General features: G+C 41.4%; 4 protein-coding genes across 4 annotated transcripts; 1 reads left to right on the top strand and 3 right to left on the bottom strand.

Moving 5' to 3' along the window:
* Positions 1-887: 887 nt before the first annotated feature.
* On the bottom strand, positions 888-5,891 carry LOC108603592 (14-3-3 protein epsilon). Its single transcript, XM_017992533.1, has 5 exons — positions 5,800-5,891; positions 5,361-5,609; positions 1,354-1,823; positions 1,108-1,288; positions 888-1,009 (listed from the first exon to the last, which is right to left on the bottom strand). Exons 2-5 carry the CDS (start codon positions 5,422-5,424, stop codon positions 942-944), a joined length of 783 nt encoding a protein of 260 aa, XP_017848022.1. The 5' UTR covers positions 5,425-5,609; positions 5,800-5,891; the 3' UTR covers positions 888-941.
* A 92-nt stretch (positions 5,892-5,983) lies between these two features.
* LOC108603590 (ribosomal protein S6 kinase delta-1) lies at positions 5,984-8,333 on the top strand. The gene is made up of 3 exons (XM_017992531.1): positions 5,984-6,159; positions 6,315-7,949; positions 8,014-8,333. Exons 1-3 carry the CDS (start codon positions 6,070-6,072, stop codon positions 8,230-8,232), a joined length of 1,944 nt encoding a protein of 647 aa, XP_017848020.1. The 5' UTR covers positions 5,984-6,069; the 3' UTR covers positions 8,233-8,333.
* A 10-nt stretch (positions 8,334-8,343) lies between these two features.
* LOC108603591 (segmentation protein paired) lies at positions 8,344-11,762 on the bottom strand. The gene is made up of 2 exons (XM_017992532.2): positions 10,278-11,762; positions 8,344-9,895 (listed from the first exon to the last, which is right to left on the bottom strand). Exons 1-2 carry the CDS (start codon positions 11,159-11,161, stop codon positions 8,971-8,973), a joined length of 1,809 nt encoding a protein of 602 aa, XP_017848021.1. The 5' UTR covers positions 11,162-11,762; the 3' UTR covers positions 8,344-8,970.
* A 5,890-nt stretch (positions 11,763-17,652) lies between these two features.
* LOC108604363 (malate dehydrogenase, mitochondrial) lies at positions 17,653-19,565 on the bottom strand. Its single transcript, XM_017993804.1, has 4 exons — positions 19,427-19,565; positions 19,039-19,246; positions 18,472-18,668; positions 17,653-18,409 (listed from the first exon to the last, which is right to left on the bottom strand). Exons 1-4 carry the CDS (start codon positions 19,490-19,492, stop codon positions 17,870-17,872), a joined length of 1,011 nt encoding a protein of 336 aa, XP_017849293.1. The 5' UTR covers positions 19,493-19,565; the 3' UTR covers positions 17,653-17,869.
* Positions 19,566-19,568: the final 3 nt, after the last annotated feature.

Raw genomic sequence — 19,568 nt, forward strand, 5'->3', positions numbered from 1 at the left:
TAATTTCTGTATTTTTGCTTCTTACATATTTTCGGGTTTGTTGCATTATTGTTTAATTTGCGCTTATTAAATGTTCATTTCTCTCTTGTAACCTTCCGTTTACGACTTGCTTAAAAATAAAGTTGAAGTTGTGTTCGTTTGTTTAAACTTAATGCGTGTTTTTCACTGCTGCTGATTTTTAAATTGTTGCGAAAAATGAATTTTCCAAGCCGCCAAATGCAGTGCCTGTGTGTGTTTGTTTGTATGTTTGCATGCATGTGTTTGTGAATAGTATGTGTTAGTTAGTTTGTTGTCGTTTCTTTGTTTGTTGTTATTGAAATGAAGTTTATTTTGTTTTTGCTTCTCAGAATTAAATATAATATTTATTTAAATATAATATAATGCTTTCTTGAATGCAAAAAATTTCAAATGTAGTATTTTTATTTGTTGTAGCTTTGTTTTGTTTCAAGGGTGCGACATTGACGGCGACAACGACAACCTTGCTGGCGGCGCGTCGGCGGCGCATTCGTGATCTTCTATGCCACAAAAACGCATCACACGATCAACACCCTTGGAGTTTGTGCCGCTTGTTCTGCTTTCTATCGTGTATCAATTTCATTTTTGTTGCAAGTGTTATTTTCTACTTCTTCTGTTTATATGCTTGCCTAAATTTGCTGCTAAGCTGTTGATGTTGTTGCCGCGCTCTGATCGTTGCTCTTGATTGATTGACTGACTGGTGCTGCTGTTGCTCCTGTTTGTTATTATTATTGGAGTTGGTGTTGTTGTTGCTGCTGCTGCTTACTACCCGGTTGCTTGATTTTGTTATTATTTTTATCTTTATCTTTTTCGTTTTTTGTTGTTGTATGCATATATATTATATGTATTATATTTACTTTAGAAGGTATATGTTTTTTTTTTGTTTTGTGTGTGGTTTTAAATGGAAGGGCGGGGGTTTACTTAAATTACGACACATCCTGATCCTCAACATCCTGAATCTCCTGTTTGGTCTCGCCATCACCTGTTGTGGAGTCTACAATTTAGAGAAAACAAATGCAAGATACATATATTTTTGATTATTATTGTGTTCTGGCTTTTGTCTTTCTGTGGAAAATGGATTTCGCTACTCACCGTCTGCCTGCATATCGGACGTCCATAATGTGAGGTTGTCTCGCAGCAGCTGCATGATGAGTGTAGAGTCTTTGTAGCTCTCTTCGCTAAGCGTATCCAGCTCAGCGATGGCATCATCGAAAGCAGCTTTCGCCAAGCGGCAAGCACGATCCGGCGAGTTAAGGATCTCATAGTAGAAGACCTGAAATGTACAAAGTTCGATTAATGACAAACAGTACTATTGAAAATGATTAATATATATATTACCGAGAAGTTCAATGCCAGACCCAAACGAATGGGATGTGTTGGTGGCAGATCGTTCATGGCAATATCACTTGCTGCCTTATAGGCAATCAATGAATTTTCTGCGGCATCCTTACGATCCGAACCGGTAGCGAATTCGGCCAAGTAGCGATGGTAATCGCCCTTCATCTTATAGTAGAATACTTTACTTTCGCCGGATGTGGCGCATGGAATGAGATGTTTCTCGAGCACATTCAATATATCCGAACAGATGTCGCGCAGCTCCTTTTCCACCTGACCACGATAGGTCTTGATCATATCCAATTTCTCCTCAGCACCCTTGTTCTCCTCCTTCTGTTCGATGGAAGTGATGATGCGCCATGAGGCACGACGGGCACCAATCACATTCTTGTAGGCAACCGACAGCAAGTTACGCTCCTCAACGGTCAGCTCAACGTCCATCGAGGCGACCTTCTTCATGGCCTCGACCATTTCTGCAAAATTACAAATTATACGAGAGAAATGTAAGCAAAACGTTTAAGGACTTGACCTAAGCATAAATTCTATGATAAGCTGAAATTACCCCACACATTTCATTACTGCATATGTAATATGACCATAAACAGTCATCGTAGTCATGGTTGTCATATCACTGATAATCATGTCATATTCCACAACGGAAGAGAACGAACAATGTGTTCTAGCTACACGTTACCGCTAGGCGACATCGTCACCAATATTTTAAACCGTGTCATGAATCACATGTATTTGCAATGACAGTACAGGCGGCGAGTTGCAGTAGCCGCCACTGAACTTTTTAGTTTGCTAGCTGCTAGCTGATAACACACGCACACATTGAGACATACACTGAGGCGAATCAGCGTCAAGTTATGTGTAGTGTAAGTGTAATTTTTGACATTGCTTGCATTTCAATTTGTGCTCTCACCATGAGCATGGCAGCTGACGTACGTGCTGTGTACCCCAGCAGCCACCCACCTCCCTCTCCTCCCTTCCTAACACTTGCACACAGTAGGAATTTTGTTGTTCATGTTTAGTGTGACTGTGAAAATTGGAATAAAGTTGTGTGTGCGTGATTCATGCAGCTCGATTTAGCAGCAACCTCTCATAGCTATTGCTGCTCCTCTCCACTGAACTTCAAATTGTTGTTTGGCAATGGCACACTAAACTTTAATGCTACATATATATACACATATATATGTATATTACATTTAACATTTAGTGTGTGAATGATTGAGCCTAGGCATAATTAAAGCAAATGACAAAACACTGCAAAATGATTAGGCACATGCCCAAAAATAAAACGTTAACCAAATAGAAATTACTAAGACACGACAAAGAAAAACGCCACCCACAAAATGCGACGCAAAGCCAAAGTCAACAGCGAACCCGGCACGACGCCCAATCAAATCAAATACTCAACCCCTACGACCACCCACCTACACACTCACAAACACTCATGCATAAGTACAGGCAAATTTATGTATGTATGTATGCCTCAATACTAATACTATATTTTCTAAGGCGCGCCACGCCAAAATACTCGAAAAAGAGGCGAATGTAAATGACAAAGGAATAACTGACACAAAAGGAGCGCAGCTTATGCTTTTTATGCGTGGGCTGTGGGTGTGTCTGCTCCCACACTCACAATACATACATACACCAACCAGCATATGAGTGTTTGTTTTTATGCTGAGCAATATAAAAGAAAAAAATCGTGCGTGATTACTGTTATAAAATTGTAATTAAACATAGGAAAAACTAAAACCGTCAAATGTACTTGTGCAAGTACTTTTACGACTCTACTAGTTTTTCTCTTTCTCTTTTTTGTTTTCATTGACGACATTGAGGTGAACGTCAACTGCGCGTCGGCGACCTCGAAAAAAAGCATCTAGAACATGCGGGAGCAGCAGCAGTTAGCACCTGAAATCTAGCAGCACACTTAAGGCTAGTAAAAAGTTCTGCTATTGTTGCTGCTGCCCCTGCTAACATTAACGTACTTTGAAGGGTGAAGAAGACGCTATAGAGTTGGTAATATGGGGGCAGCGTAAAATTATACTAGAAGTGAGCGGCAGAAAGAGGGGTGGTGCTTGGTGGGGCTAAACGAGCCAGGCAGGGCAGACCGTTGCCGGCTGCCGCCACCGTAATCGTTGCTGCCTGGAGAAATGCGTCTGTATTTGTGTGCCAAAGCAGTCGCAAGTGCGACAAGGCCAACGCCAAGTGCTTATTTCAGCGCCACACAGGCGAAAATAAGAAGAAAAACATGTGATACAGACACAATTGTTCACGTGTATGTGTGCGTGCGTGCATGTGTGTGTGTAGTAGTTGTTGCTAATAGTTGATTGACTTCTTTGTCTAGCTGAGGCGCTACAGCAATAGCATAACATTGCCATAAAGATAATGTTGCCGGCAGTTACAGTTGTAAGTTGTAATTATTTTACTCTTGTGTGCATGTGCAAACATAATGCAACAAACATTAGCAAACTCTTATGGCCGTCACTGTGTTGGGAATTGCGGCAGAGACACAGCGCTTCGCCCGTCATCGGCAACACGGCACACTACACTAGTTATCTCGTTTTAACGCACACGGCAACGCATTGCAAGGCAATTTTGCTGGATGCGCGCGCTTTTTTCTTTTTTGGTTGTGCCTGTTTCAAAACGCGTTGCTTTGCTGTGCTGTCTAGTGCTTTGCATTGCGAGCATTTTAATTAATTGAAGTATTTTTAATTAAATAAGCAGCAAGCAACAATAAAGGCGCCGACTGCGATGTGGGTAGAGCATGTAGATGTGTGCGTGCTGCGTGTGTCTTTCTCTTTGGACTCGCTCTCTCTTTTTCTCTCTCTCGCGCTCTCAGGCATAGACACACACATACACACATGCGCACACAGCACAGAAGCATGAGTAATGCTAATGCAAATCGTTTCATTTTTGTTTTTTTCGCACTAACAAAGTAGAGTTGCCAAATGACTGCGAATTATTTGCGCGATTTACAAATCAGTTACATATTTACATTGAGCTGGAGCATAAGATAAATGTATGCATTAAGGTTAAGGGACAGCAGCCGGTCTTGCCGCAAATGTACCACGACAGACACAATCGATTCATTCATTGATTTTTCGCATGATGACGAAGTCTCGTCGTCGCCTTGCTGCTGCGCAACAAAAGCACATTTTGAGCGGCGTTGAATGTGAGCGAAAAAGAGAAACCAAGAGAAAAGAGAATGACGAAAGTTCGGCCTCCCATCGATTTAGCTGCTTTTGGGGGAAACTCCAGCCGCAAGTTTATTATAATATGTAACAAAACTATGCTGCAACTAAATATACAGTCAGGTTACTAATTCCAAAATTTTCATGCATACAAAGTTTGCCTTGGCAACAAAAAATTAATACAAAAGCAGCCCTTAGCAACCAACTCAGTTTGACTGTCGCGCAGCCCTCGCGCGCGCCTATCAGCTCCCAACGCTAAATACACAAAATTTCAATTTGAAAATTGTCCCCACCCCTCTCCCTATACTATTGCCTTTCTTTTTTCAAGCAACTATCGCTCTAGCAGATTTAAAATGCAAAATAAAGTTGCTTAGCTATTGCAAAAAGCCAACGCAAAACGAAAACCACGCGAATTTTGCCGGTAAAAAATCAGGTTTGTTTTACATTTTTTCTTTTCCGCAGTCTTCTTTCATTTGCCGTTTTCTACAGCGCTGCGCTACCCTGCCTCCTTGTAATCTTCTTCTTCACTTTGCTATTCTGTCTTTTCGAAGAAGCACTACTCATCAACGACGCCGCGACGCTTCTCTGCTGTCGCATTTCACCTACACACAAGTCCACAAAATTATAAATTCCTAGTTTTTGTTTTTGTTAACTGTATAAAGTGCAGACTTTTTCAGCAAAAAATTTTCAACGTAGCGAACCACGCGACGTCGACGTTTGCTGGACCCGGGACCCCTCCCCAAAGTTGGCGCTCCGCTAACAAAAAATTTTTCTTGCTGCTTTTTCGACCATTAACTTTGTACTTACCATCGTAGCGCTCGGCCTGTTCGGCCAATTTTGCCTTGTAGACGTTGTTTTCACGTTCAGTCATTGTGTATAAATCCTTTTTAGTTAAATTAATCCACAGAAAAAATTATTTAAATGCTCCCGGTACGTGCGGCGTCGATTTCTGCTGCTGCTGTCTTCGTCGCCTTCTTTTTCTCTACTGCTTTTTGACTTGACAAGCGTTCGGTTTCGGTTGCCGTTTTCAATGTCGTCGTGGACGCTAACACGAATCTGCGAGTACAGTAAAGAACGTTTGGGGGATAAAATTAATAAATTTACGCACTGTGAGCGAGCGTGCGCTCTTTAAGTTTTTATTTCACTTTGTAAAATTATAGGTTTATTACAGTATTTTTCTAGCACTATAGCACTGGGCTTAGTTTTAAATGTTCGATTACAAATTTTATGATTTACAAATGCTTACTTTGCTTAAACTTCGCTCGAAATTCGGTCTCTCTGAGAATGAGAGAGCTAGAGGCGCGGCAAAAAAAAGATGGTGCTTACGTAGTTAATAGTTGCTTTACGTTATTTTTCTATCGGCTAGCCACCACACAGTCGAACATCGCAAGAGCAACACTTTATTTTCAGCAATTTGAGTGCGGCACAGTGTCATCTATGCGGTGCCTAAAAGAGGAAGACAAGTTAATATTTATTTTGAAAATTTTCGCTGGCTTTCATCCTAACAGCTGTTAGGATGAATCTGGGCGGCTGGATACATAGTTTTACGGTGACAGACACGCAACAACATAAAGGCGGCTATACAATTTATAAGATAACGTCAATTGTAAGTAAAATGTAGTCTTAACTGCCTAAAATTCACATGTGCTGACAACCAGAGCTTATAATAAGGCAGCTGTGTTAAAAACTAGCTATAAATAGCTAAAACGGTCATATGAATGCATTTACAAGGCTGTATTTAATTTCTGTTTATATTTCTAGGTTTTCCCTCGCTCTGTTCCACAAGCGTTAACCTGTCTGGTAGTATGGAAACGGTTTCATGAGATTAAGCGACTACATCGGGAGCTGAGTCGCCGGCACAGGAGCATGCAACTGCCGGGTAATCTCCCCGTGCCAACAGATAGCAGCTATTTCAAGCGTTTCGATGCAGAGGTGATACAGCGCCGCAAGGACTACATACTTCAGCTGCTAGACTTTGCCGCACAGCATCCGGCGCTGTATAAATGCAATTCATTCACACAATTCTTTAGCGAGGCGCAGTCACCAAATGCTTCACCACTGCGCAAATTGTATGTAGAGCGTACGTTGAAGCCGCCTGGCAGTGGGGCCATAGCTGAAATATGCGATAAACTCGACTTGCCCTACGATCCACACGACGCGGGAGGCATTACGCCCCTGGACCCACGATGCGACAAAAAAAGCGGCGATAACGAAGAGCAGCAGCAGCAGCAGCTAAACAATGATAAGCAAGCAGTTAAATTGGATGCAAATAAGTCTAAGCAACAATATGCTCGCCTGCTTACGCCAATGGCCTCTGTCGAGAGCGAGGACAGCGACTACATTTACGAGGCTGCCTTGGAGTTTAGTCATGCTGTGCAGGCGGAGGTCAATTTGGAGTATGAGCAGGCGCACAAGCTTTATAAGCATGGGGTCGAGCTGTTATTAAATGGTTCTAAGCATGACGGCAACGACGATCGCAAATTTATAGCCAAGGCCAAGATAGCTAAGTATCTGGCGCGCGCTGAGGAAATCCATTCCAACTTTTTGCGTAATGGCACAACGAATGGCTCGAGTACACGTAAGCTGCAGTTTCAGCTTTCACTGGATGAGGTGGACAATGTGGCGCAGCTGGAGTGCCCCTGGAATCAGCTGGCCAAGTACAAGGTGTTGCAGGTGCTAGGTCAGCGTGTTATGTTGGTGCAGTGCATCACACAGTCGCATACTATAGCGGTCATGAAGGGCATTGAAAAGCCCGCCAGTAATACTCCAACGCAAAGCATATTTCTGCCGCAGCATGTGCCATATATGACGCAATTGCTGGCATATTTTCAGTCGGAGCAAAAGATCTTTCTGTTGCTCAAATATGCGGAGGGCGGTCGTCTGTATGACTATATACAAAGCTATGAGCCACAGGTTAATAGAAGCAGTAATTATGCAGAGCTTTTCCCAGCGGAACAGCCACTTACAGCAGATAGTGATATAAGCGACTTGTTACGCAATTCGCAGCAGCTGCTCAAGTCAGTGACGCATACATTGAGCACCTTCCAAGCGGGTGCCCTAGCTCCCAAGCGAGAGCCTGCAATGGTGCAACATTTGCCAGAGGCTTGCCTACGTCAGTGGGCGTGTGCCCTGGCCATAGCTATACATAGTCTGCACGGCAAGGGCGTTATATTGCGGGATCTGCATATGGAGAATTTGCTGCTTGGCAGCAATGGTCAGCTATTGCTTACGTATTTCTATCAACATGAAGGACTCAACTCGGATGACAACTATGTGCACAAGGCGTTGAGCCTGGTGGCGCTTAATGCGCACTTTGTGGCACCAGAGCGACCGCTTACTTTTCGCTCCGACTGGTGGAGTTACGGCGTAGTGTTGTATGAGCTTCTTTTGGGTGTGGTAAGATACAATGATCCCAAATTCACTCTCAAGGCTTTTAATAATCTATCAATTTTGTTGGCAGTCCTTCAGCTCAACGCATCCTGGCCGCCTGGAGCTCTACGGCTGTGTGCAGTATCCTTCACATGCTATGGAGATATCGGATAATGCGCGCGATCTGCTGGAGCAGCTGCTGCAGTTGGCACCAGAGCAACGCTTGGATTATGAACAGCTACAGACGCATGCCTTTTTCGAGGGCATAGATTGGCAGCAAGTTTTTGCACAAGGCAAAGCGGGCTTTTAGCCCAAGAGCTGAAGAACAAACACATGGCTTCAATTATTTATAGCAACTAAAGTTCAATTAGTATTATAAGCTATTCCACTGTATTATTGTGCGGTTTTCTGTTATTGGTTTTTGTTTATTTTTTTTTTTTTGGTACAAAATAGTTTCTTTATTTATATATGTATGTATTTTTGTAACTGTACATTAAAAGATGGCATGTTTAGTACTAAGATTAGTGAAGCAGCTATAGATTTAGAATTTACAACATAACTAAGTATTAACATTTATACCAAATTATGAATATATATTAACATTTTATTGTCTACTTACACAACAGTTTTATTTGTAAGGCAAATATACAACAGTTAACTAGAACTGCTATACACCTGTCATTAAGGCACATTTGGAATGCAAACGGGTAGGGGAGACCCAAACTAAAAACTAACAATACGATAGAGACATTATGAACTTAAGTTTTGGCAAGACCTGTTGATTTTGTTGTTCGATCCTTAGCACTAAGACTACTTAATGTTTAAAGAAAAGGAACCTAAAGAGCAATTTGCTCAGCGCTCTATAATTTATGTACACATTAACAAAAATACTAAAGAAATACTAAGAAATGCTACACACTGAACAACAACAATCAAAATGGCCGCTTGAACTGCGCTGCAACTGCGCAGCTGGCGTTAATAGGGCGTCGACGCATTTGCTGTTGCTGTGGCTGATGCTGCTGATGTCGCCGGTGTGTGAGCATTTCTCTTAGTGCAAAAAAGGCGGCAGCACATAACTCTGCGCCTGCTGCTGCTGTTGCTGATGTGTAGCATCTTCGCTTTTGATTACAGCTTGCATGCCACTGTCGTTGTCATCGCTGTTGCCGCCCCCGGCAGCAACGGCTGCTGCGGCTGCAGCTGTTGCTGCGCTAACATAATGATGTGCGTCCATGTGGCAAGAGGCCGCATTGTTGTTGTCCAGGCCTGTGGGCGGCTGGCACTGCACTTGCACATACTTGGCCTCCTCGGCACTGAGATATTTGCCATTGAGCTGGGAATGCACTGTGACCAGTGTTCCATCGGCGAGTTGCTGTTGTGTGGTATTGTTGGCATCAAGTTGCTGCTGCTGTTGCTGGAGATCTGCCGTTTGATAGCCATTGGCTGACTCGCTAGCATCAACTTGGCCATTTACATTGCCTGTGCCATTGGCTGCACCATTGGCTCCACCATTCATCTCTAGACGTGGCGGACTGCCGTACTCAAAGTGTCGCATGGGAAAGAGCTGAGTGTCGTGCACATAAGTGCCATACTGGCCGGAGTAAGTGCCATACGGACTAGCCGCCGGCGAAAGCAAGCTAAACTGCGGACTCAGCTCGTACGGCGTCTGGTAGCTGGTCCAGCTATCCATGCTGCCGGGTGGCGTCACCGTCGTCGTCTGTGGGAATGTGGCAAACGGCGGAGCCAATGTGCTATTCAATGCTGCAGTTGGCGGAGTATTTGTCTTAATGTAACCCGTTTTACGTGGAGGCTCATGCTTGCGCCATTTGGCGCGACGATTCTGGAACCAGACCTGTACACGAGATTCGCTAAGATTCAGTTTAATAGCCAGTTCCTCACGCGCAAATACATCGGGATAAGGTGCACGCTCGAAGGCGCGTTCCAGCTCTTCCAGCTGATAGGCCGTAAAGGTAGTTCTGTAATAAATACAAAATTTAACGAATTAGTTAAGGTTAAGGTTGCAATGAATAATATTAAATGAACATATGTCTTAAAAAACATTTCTTCAAAAATTCATATTTGTTCTTGTTTGTTTTCAAAAAGGGTTTCGCAATTTAAGCTTAGACAATAAACATTTTCCAAATGTGATAAATATTATAATAGAATTTATTATTCATCGAAATAGTTTTTTTTTGTGCAAGTACAGTTATATTTTCTACTAATTTTATCCTTATTTCATGCGCTCTCCCGTGGCTTTAATATGCGCCCCCACAACAAATGTTACTCATACGCCCCGTAGCGCGGATATAAATTATCAAATAATTTCATTGATTTCCCGTCGTTAAGTTAATTACTCACCTCGTTTTCTTCTTTTTGATGCCATTCGGATCGCCTTTCTTCTTATTATTTCCGTCCTTCTTCACAGGCTGTCCAGCAGCATTGCCACCGACAGCAGTGGCGCCTCCCCCAGTAGCAGAAGCAGCAACACCCCCACCATTTGCTGCTGCAACAGCACCAGGAGTGGAACTGTTGTTGGCAGTATTGTTGTTGACACCATTCCCGTTGGGCAGGCCATTGCTGTTTGCCGTCGCATTATCCATTTGAGCGCACAGCTCATCCGGTTTTTTATGCTTGTTGTTTGCAACATTGCCGCCGCCATTGCTGAGCATAAGCGGCGATGGCTCGAGCAGGCCATTGCCATTGCTAACATCCTCATGGGAATGTCCATGGGAATGGGCATGCGCATGACTGTGATGTGGACTGCTGGCGTACATTTGCTGCAGCTGCTGCTGCTGTTCGTACTGATCCTTTGGCGAATATTCCAACTTTCCATTCAGTGGCTGATAGTGCTGCAGCATGCCGTTGTGGCCGTGAGGATGCGTATGCGAAGGCTGATGATGTTGCTGCTGCTGCTCCTGTTCGATCAATTTTTGGGGCGCGCTGATGTACTCGTATTTCTGACTGGGCGAGTAGCAGCCCATCTTGTTGCCAAAGTCTAGTTTTTGTGCATAGCCAGGCGATCCGCCCCCGTTGGGCAATATGGTGTTGCAGTCGGGTAAGCGCTGCAACTGTTGCTGGCTGCACAGCTCATGAACCACACTGCCCAACATGACAGGATGCAAGCTGCTGTGAGTAACTGTTGCCGTTGAGGTGGGCATTAAGGGCTTGTTGGCGCCCAAGGGACTCAGCGGTCCGCTGCCAAAGTCGCCAAAGATTTGATCATCGAAGTTGGCGTGCTCCATTTTTGAATTTATGCACTCACTGACTCACTCGCTGGCAAACAAACACACACAACTATTATTGTTTTGATTTTAATCCATTTAGTTGTTAATCAAAGTGCGCGCAAAATCACAATCAATTGGCACTGCACACTAATTGTTGTAAATGAATTAATTGCATTTACTTTTTGGCGCACGCGCTAAACATTTATAGCTCCTATTCAATACGATCTCTCAGTAACACTCTCACTCACACAGGCACATACACTAAATGCCGCTGCGATCACTCTGAACCGTTCTAGTCTGCGCCTGTGGCCTTAATTGAGCCCACAAGTCGCGATGATTGCCCTTTTATATCAATTCGCTGGCAGCGACGCCCGCATCAGTCAGCTGCAACCAATCAGAATCGAGCTAGTGAGTTGCTTCAGCACAACTCTGCATCAAAAAGTCGGTTTCGTACAGAATTTCCCATACTCATTGAATATGATGAATGGTACGTGAAAATTTCCCACTTGGACTTTGTTTGCGGACGTTTCATTGGCCCTCTATAGAGGCTGCGAGCGAGTCAACACTAGCAGGGCGGACCAACTGCTCTCGGTTGAAAAGAGAGAAGTTAAGAGCAAGAACAATTTGACAATCTCTGCAGTTGCTGTTGTTTCAGAGTTGAATTTCTGCATTATAATTTATTTTTTTAAAATGTGTTGCCAAACTTTTTTTTTGTTAACGGTCTATCACAATATTTAATTCTAAACAACGCTGATTTTGTTCTATTTTTGTAAAATATTACTACGTTTAACATCAAGAAATCAATAACACTGACAATGAGATAGAGATAAATAAATAAAAATGTCGACTAAGCCTAGACGAAAAAAGAAAATATATAATTATTTTAATTAATTACTCATTGCTCAGACTCAACATTTGTTGCAGGGATTATTATCCACCAAAAATCCCAATGAGGCATCGTTTTGGTTTTTGATCGTTAATTATGATAAAAAAATGGAAAATGTGCTATTCATATGTTCTAATACTTTTTTTTTTATCGAAGTTATTGCAACATTGATACAAATCCATTGAAAACCAATTAACTGCTTAAGAGAACATGTCAAAGGGAATATTTTAGCATTCAGCCGCCCCTGAGAATCTGCTCGCGTCCAGTTCTAGCGGGTTCAAGGAATTATAATAATACCAGCATGTTAGCAAACAGCAACACGTCCTGGGAAAGTTTTTACCCGAATTGTTTTATTTTTGTAATTTTTTCTCTATTTATTTATTAAATGGACTCTCGTAAAATAATAATTATTACCTAAAAAATTAATAAAATCTAAGTATGAATGTTTCATTAATGATTTATATAATAGAAATGTTACACACACAGGCTTTACATTTGATGCAAGGTTTGAGATTGTTGCACAACATTGAGATTGCTACCTAATTTGGTAAATTTCATGTTATTTAAGTATTATATTTGCTTATAATAGTTAAACTGATATGTAAGCAAACTGATACTGCACGAACTATTCTATAATCCTCGAATAATCATAATGTACCAACACCTGCCTGCATTTGCACAAATGTTTTGCTTTTGACTGCCTTTGCAACATAAAATTCCCACAGAACAATTCCTATTGGAATGTCCCGTTTGGCAGACGATCTCATGTGGGTCTCATTGAAAATTCCCACCACCAAGTTACAAGCATCACACGGCACGCTTTACCTTCTTTAAAAACGATATCGGTAAACTCTCTAGCTGCGCGTGTCACCCTTACTCAAGGCCTGAAGCGAGTCCTGAACCCTCGCAGAATTGGCGTGCGTTCAGTTTTTGTTTTTGGTTGCGCGTGTGACCTTTTGGTCAAATGCTGGTACCGATTGCTTAGGACACTTAGTCAATGCAAAGCTATGGGTCAGTTCGGTTGGATTTGAAGATTTTGCATAACGTATTTAAATAGTGAAAGTGGAAGAGGGTGGTGCATCGAATGCCACAATATGTGGGTAGAAAAACTTAAAAATAATTTCTAATCGGAATTGCATATTTTTTATATAGCTGACAAAATATAAATGTTTGTTAAATAATTTCCTTTTTGACTATTCTTATACGATCAACTTACAAAGCCACCACCCAGTTATGACTTTAGCCCGCATTGATATTGTAAGAAAAACTTTGCAACTAAACTTCCCAGGATACTTGCCCAATGCTAAAGGATCAATAAAATATTTCCCACCGCTTAAGCCTCAAAGAGCGCACATTAAATTCCACACAAACAGCGGAAAATCTCACAGCCAACAATTCGATACTTTTGGGCGCGCTATGTGGCAATGTCTATGGGATGTTGTCTTTGCAGGTTTCAACATGCGGGCAGCGGAAACATAGTCAATGTCGAATATGGGAACCGTATATGGAAAATGCGCACGCGATCGTCGTAGTATACTAGGCATGAACTCACCCCACATGCTTTTAAGGAGTTTACTGTGACTCCAGTGCGTGTGAATAATCTGACAATAATTTTGCATTGCGATTACGGCAATTATGTGGGCACTCTTAGCACTCGGAGTGCGGGAATATACCGTGGCAGATCCTGCGACCTCAAGGCTGCTGTGGGTTAAAGCGTAAGTCAATGAAGATAGCATCTGTGTAAGATCAGAAGTCAATTAAAGAGATGAGGAGACCTTAAGAGCTTCAAAGGTTAATGGGCAGAGGACTTGAAGTTTATTTCAAATGTATCTGCTACTTGATGAGCTCTAAGGGTTGCATTAGAGCTGTCTTCTTGCAGTAAACGTTCTCTTTATTCATCCTAATTTTGGTACAGTTAGCTCATGCAAAGCAAAGTACGCTTGCCTAAGCTTTTGTCAAGTGTCAGCATTTTTCATATTTTTTCCATAACCATTAACTTATATACTGACATATGTATATACGACAATAGAACCATCATCATCAACATCATCACACTTGCTCGCATTTGTTTTGAGCCCAGTGACAGTCACTCCTCACAAAAATTTCTGTATTCAGCATTCTCATCCTCTAGTTGAATATTATCACATTGTATTACGATATACACACAGACTATATATACATATATATATATATCTGACGACTTGTTGTTATGCATTTCTATATGTACGTATGCTCTTCTTAAGCGTATACAGTATTTTTTTATTTTTTTTGTTAAATACATATTTTTTTGAAGCCCGTTCGCCGCTCGGCGATTGTGATCTGTAGCAACAAAATTCCAATATGGCGTACTCACATATGTATGTATGTGTGGACACATGTACACATGACACGTATGCATGTTGTGCCAGAGTCCAGCGTTGGATGGAGAGCTCTTTACACATACAGTTGCATTCAATTAAGCTTCGTTAAGATCAATTTAAAATCCCGCATAAAATATCAAATAGTTTTTGTACTTTAGTTCCATTTCTGCTGTCTATTTGTTCTCCGACTCTGAGGCTGTACGCTTTGCTGAGCCCCGCCAGCAACAGCAACAGCAACAGCTATAGCAACAGCAATGGCAAACGGGGCAACAACAATGGCAACACATTTCGAAACTCACTGCCCACGGAATGAGACAAAGTCTCCAAGTCGCTCAGACAGTCGTTCGCTCGTACGGTCTGTCGATCGCTAGCTAGCAGACCCAGACCCCACCAGACCCCAGGCCCCGTTATGACAAAGATGTATAGTTTTCACATTTCGTTAATTCTCTATGGCACTTTGGGGTTCCAGGTTGCCCGTTGCCCACTTGTTGCCCACAGCTGTGCTTCTCCATCTTACCCCATTCAGCACTTTGTATGATGCGACACTTGTAGTGCTTGATAAACAGCGGATGTGCGGACATTTTTGACATCTGACCCAGACGATCACGAGCTGTACCAGTCACGACAGCTTGTCTCTTTTGGCCTTACTGTACTTATGTCTAATCATTTTGCAATTATTTTTCATTTCTTTTTAAAGTCAAGCACTTTTAAGTTAAAAGTTTTAACTAAATTTAAATATACAAAACTTAAAATTTAAACTTAAAAAACCATAGCTGAGCTGCAAAAGATGTTCATAAATGACATCCTATGCTCCTATACAAGATAAATCCTCTGTAACTTACATTTATAAGCCGAAGGAGGCGTAATAGACCCCACAATATATATATTTTTGATCAGAGAGACAAACTGAGTCGAAGTCTGTCCGTCTGTGTGAGCAACAAGAGCTCAGAGCCTAAAAGAGCTAGAGCAACAAAAATGAGTATGTAGTTGCGCTCCTATTTCCATGGAGATAGGCTTTCTTGTTAGTATTACTTTTGGTATCCGTTTTATACTTTTCGCTATATCCTATCTTAATAGCTTACAAATGTTAGTAATAAGTTTTTGAAGAAATCTCCAGTTCAAGCAACAAGATCTCAAAATCTATAATTACTTGAAAAACAAATGTATGCGCTTTCAATATCTGGTCAAGCTATATTGAGTATCCTTTTTTTTTTTTTTAACAATTATTATATTCTATTCTTATGTTGATATCTGTTAATTCATTTTCTAGACCTTACCATAGAACTTCCAACAAACTTTATTTATATTCTACTTCATTGTACTAAGTTTCACATCTTCATAATACTAAAGGCTTAAAATAAATTGTGAATTCTATTTTAATTCAAGCCCACGCATAAGTGGGAGCACTAACAAAAAGTAACCGAACAGCTAAAACTTAATGCAATCAAAGTGAAAGTGAGAACACGCCAATAAATTAAAGGCAATCAGAATCGCTTCCATTTAGCCTACACGGAGACAGAGAGAGAGAGAGAGAGAGAGAACCACATATGGAAGACGACGAGCGCTTGGATTCACTTTGGGGCTTGGCCCTTGTAATTGGCTCTGGGTCGGGAATTCTTGTCGATTTGCAACGTACAAAAAAAATCCGTACATAGCGCGTAATTCAAATTAATTGCCGACAATTGTGACTTATTTAAGGCAAAGGCGCCATTTAATGTGGCCTGGCCCAACGAGAGCACAGAGCTTGAGTAGTTTGCTGATGACTTAAACAGTCCGATCAGTGTCTCCCAGAGCCAACTGTGGTAGTTGCGATAATTGCAATCGATATACATATACGAAACTGTAAGCAAATGTAATTTTTGTATTAAGTAAAGATTTCAAGCAAGTGTGTCGCAAAGTGCTTGCTCTTAATTCTTAAATTAAATTTGTCAGCTTTTCAGTTAGGGTTTTTGACAGTGTGCATGTGTGTGAGTGGCGGCGTTAATTGTTTGTAATTAAATAAAATTGTACAAGGCCGGCACGTTTACAAAAACGCTCGCTGACATTGAGGCGCTTGGGCGCTGCGCTGGAAAATCCATGGATACCAATTTGTTTTAATATGCTCGTAGTAAGTTGTGAAAACGCCGGCCGGCCGGCAAATTTGTTATTTATTTTTTTTATAGCATGCGGTCTGAAAATTGATTCCTGCTTATTATTTCATTAAAAACGCTGCAAACAATTGGCCAACTGCTCACTAAATTGAAGATGGAGGCATGGCTCTTGTTGTCGCTCATCATATTGTCGTCTGTGATTTTGGCTTGCAGTTTGATTTGATTTTATGAATGAAATTGTATCAATTGATTGTTTTGGTTCTGTTATCGTTGCCTTTTGATCATCGATAATTAAGCGCGGCTTGTGGGTGGGTGTGCCACAACTGCCACTTGCCACTTGCTGCTTGTGTCTTTATGCTGCACTAAATAGAAACGAGTTATTGAGCGAGTTGGCGGATTGCGGCTTAATGAATAAATCAAATTGTCTAATAGTAATCTAATTGATTTCATTTGAGAAGACACCAAGCAATTTCATTCAAGTATTTAATGTAATATTATAGCGCCTTTGCCAGATTATGTTTTATCTAATAATTCGTCTTTTATCAAGTTGTTGGCGATTAAAAGCTTATTCTTAATAATCTTATCATAACGTATACGTAATATATTAACGTCTAGGTGTAAATGCTTACACTTGCTTAAAAATATCTATATACAAGCATAGAACTCAAATTTTTTAAGTGACTGCGAAAGGTTAAATTTTATATTTATATACTATTATATTTCTACTACTTTTACAACAAATGCATTCTACAGGATTTTTGTTGCTTTCTCCGAACTAGAAATACATTTCCGAACTAGAAATATGTACGCTCTAAGCACAGACGATGTAAACGTGTGTATTTATAATATACTATAGCTATGTAGACCAGAAGGAGCCGCAGCAGGGGTATAGAGACGACGACGACGACATGCATGACATGCGGGCAAGTTTTTCAATTGATCTTAATGAATCTTAATTGATTGCGCATGTATTAGTGTGTATGTGAACGTCAGATAAAAAACAACACACACATACACTAACAGAACGTAAGCGCAAGCCCCATGACTGTGTAGCGCCTGCAGAGCGAAAGTTTTTCAATCCCATTCTATTTTCTCTTTTTTTTAACTGAGCAAAAGAGCGTATTAAAATTGAGAGTGTCTCTCAACTATATACACTAAAAAGAACACGATATATATTGTTTTATAACAACCACTATAAAGTCGCTATTTATTTGAATTTTAAGTATCAATGGGCTGCGTATATGGCTTTGGGGGTACATGAATGGAAATTTGAATAGGTAAAATAATAGCGCCGAAAATTTTCTAGTAAAACAATATATATAGAATGTATGAACTGCTAATGGTAAATATGAGTAACGGGTTGACTGGTTTAGATCTGAACTGGTCCAGCTTAGGCTTTGGCAAAGTCAATGCCCTTTTGGATGTTCTTCTTCAGCTCGGGAATAGCGGCTTCCAGCAGCTTCTTCTCATAGTCGTTCAGCTTAGGCAGACCCATGTTCTCCTGAATACCGTTCTTGCCCAACAGCAATGGGGTGGCAAAGTATGTAGCTTCAGTAACAGTCGACTGCACGTAAGAGCACTCGACTACGTTCTTGTCGCCGTTCAGAGCCTTGAGCAGAGAACCAGCAAAGCGTGCACCTGCATATGCCATCGATAGTGTGGCAGATCCAGCACCAGCCTTTGCCTTGACGACCTCAGTACCGGCCTCTTGGATGCGCACGGTCAGCTTCTCAATGGCGTCCTGGTTTCCCTTATATTGAGGCTGAGTCTGGGACAGCACTGGCAAAATAGTGACACCAGAATGACCGCCAATCACGGGTATCTGAACGGTTTGAGGGTCAACACCGAGGGCGTGGCCAATAAAGGCACGTGCACGCACCACATCCAAAGTGGAGACGCCAAACAGACGCTTGGGATCATGCACTCCAGCCTATGTGTAAGAAGTACATCGTCCATTAGTGAATGTTTTATAAGCATTTGATTTGTAATTACCTTCTTGAGAATCTCAGCTGCAATGGGCACGCAGGTGTTGACTGGATTTGTAATGATGGCAATCATTGCCTTGGGGCAGTTCTTGGCAATTGAGTTGGCAATGTCCTTAATAATGCCAGCATTTACATTGAACAAATCATCACGAGTCATGCCAGGTTTACGAGGAACACCAGCGGGTATGACAACCACATCGGAACCTTAAAGATACATATGTACATATATGTTAACAATTACTTATGCAAACACATATTTTAAACTTTGTGCTACAAAGCAAATCAGTTTAAGCAATTTCAACTTTTATTTTTAGCTACTGGAAAAGCTGATAAGAACTTATTGCTTTGATTGCAAGTCGTTAACTACCTTCCTTATCTTGCGCACTGAGCCTATGCTTATCAACTGTTATACATATTACATATGTATGTACATCGGTATAACAGTTGTTTGTTGCCTTTGATCTGTTAAGCAAAGTCTCATGTTTTGCATATGTATGAAGCCTTTCATGTGTGGTAATTTTCCATTGGGAGTTGGAACATAACCTCACTTACTACCCTCACCCCCGTGACTTACATTTTAGAGCATCGCCCAGCTGGTCAGCTCCCATGTAACCAGTAGTCTTGCTCTTGGTATCAATGTGGGACAAATCAGCGGCCACGCCGGGCGTGTGGACAATGTCATACAAAGCCAGATCTGTAACCAGGGGATTTTGCTTGAGCAACAGCGACAACGGCTGGCCAATTCCTCCAGAGGCACCGCATACGGTAACCCTGTAGTTATTCTGCAAAATATAACATTTATATAAATTTAAATTGCAAAATGCATTCAAAAGTTATTTTTGTTTAATGGGTCAACTGCGAGCAGTCGTTTGTTTTTGTTTTTATATTCATTCTGTATTACGTAAACATTTGCAGTCACTATAAATGTCAGTATAAGGTAAAAGAATATAAAGTTTCCTTACCTGCTGGCTAACCGAGAAGCTGCGCACTCCTTGCAGCGCCAATTGTTTAGTTACTTGCTTCAACATTATGATTTAGTTAATTGTTTAAAAATTTTGAGTAGAAAACAATTAGCAGCCGCGTACTTTGCAAAATCCCAACAGA

Source organism: Drosophila busckii, chromosome 3R (assembly GCF_011750605.1).
Source record: "Drosophila busckii strain San Diego stock center, stock number 13000-0081.31 chromosome 3R, ASM1175060v1, whole genome shotgun sequence".
NCBI lineage: Eukaryota > Metazoa > Arthropoda > Insecta > Diptera > Drosophilidae > Drosophila > Drosophila busckii.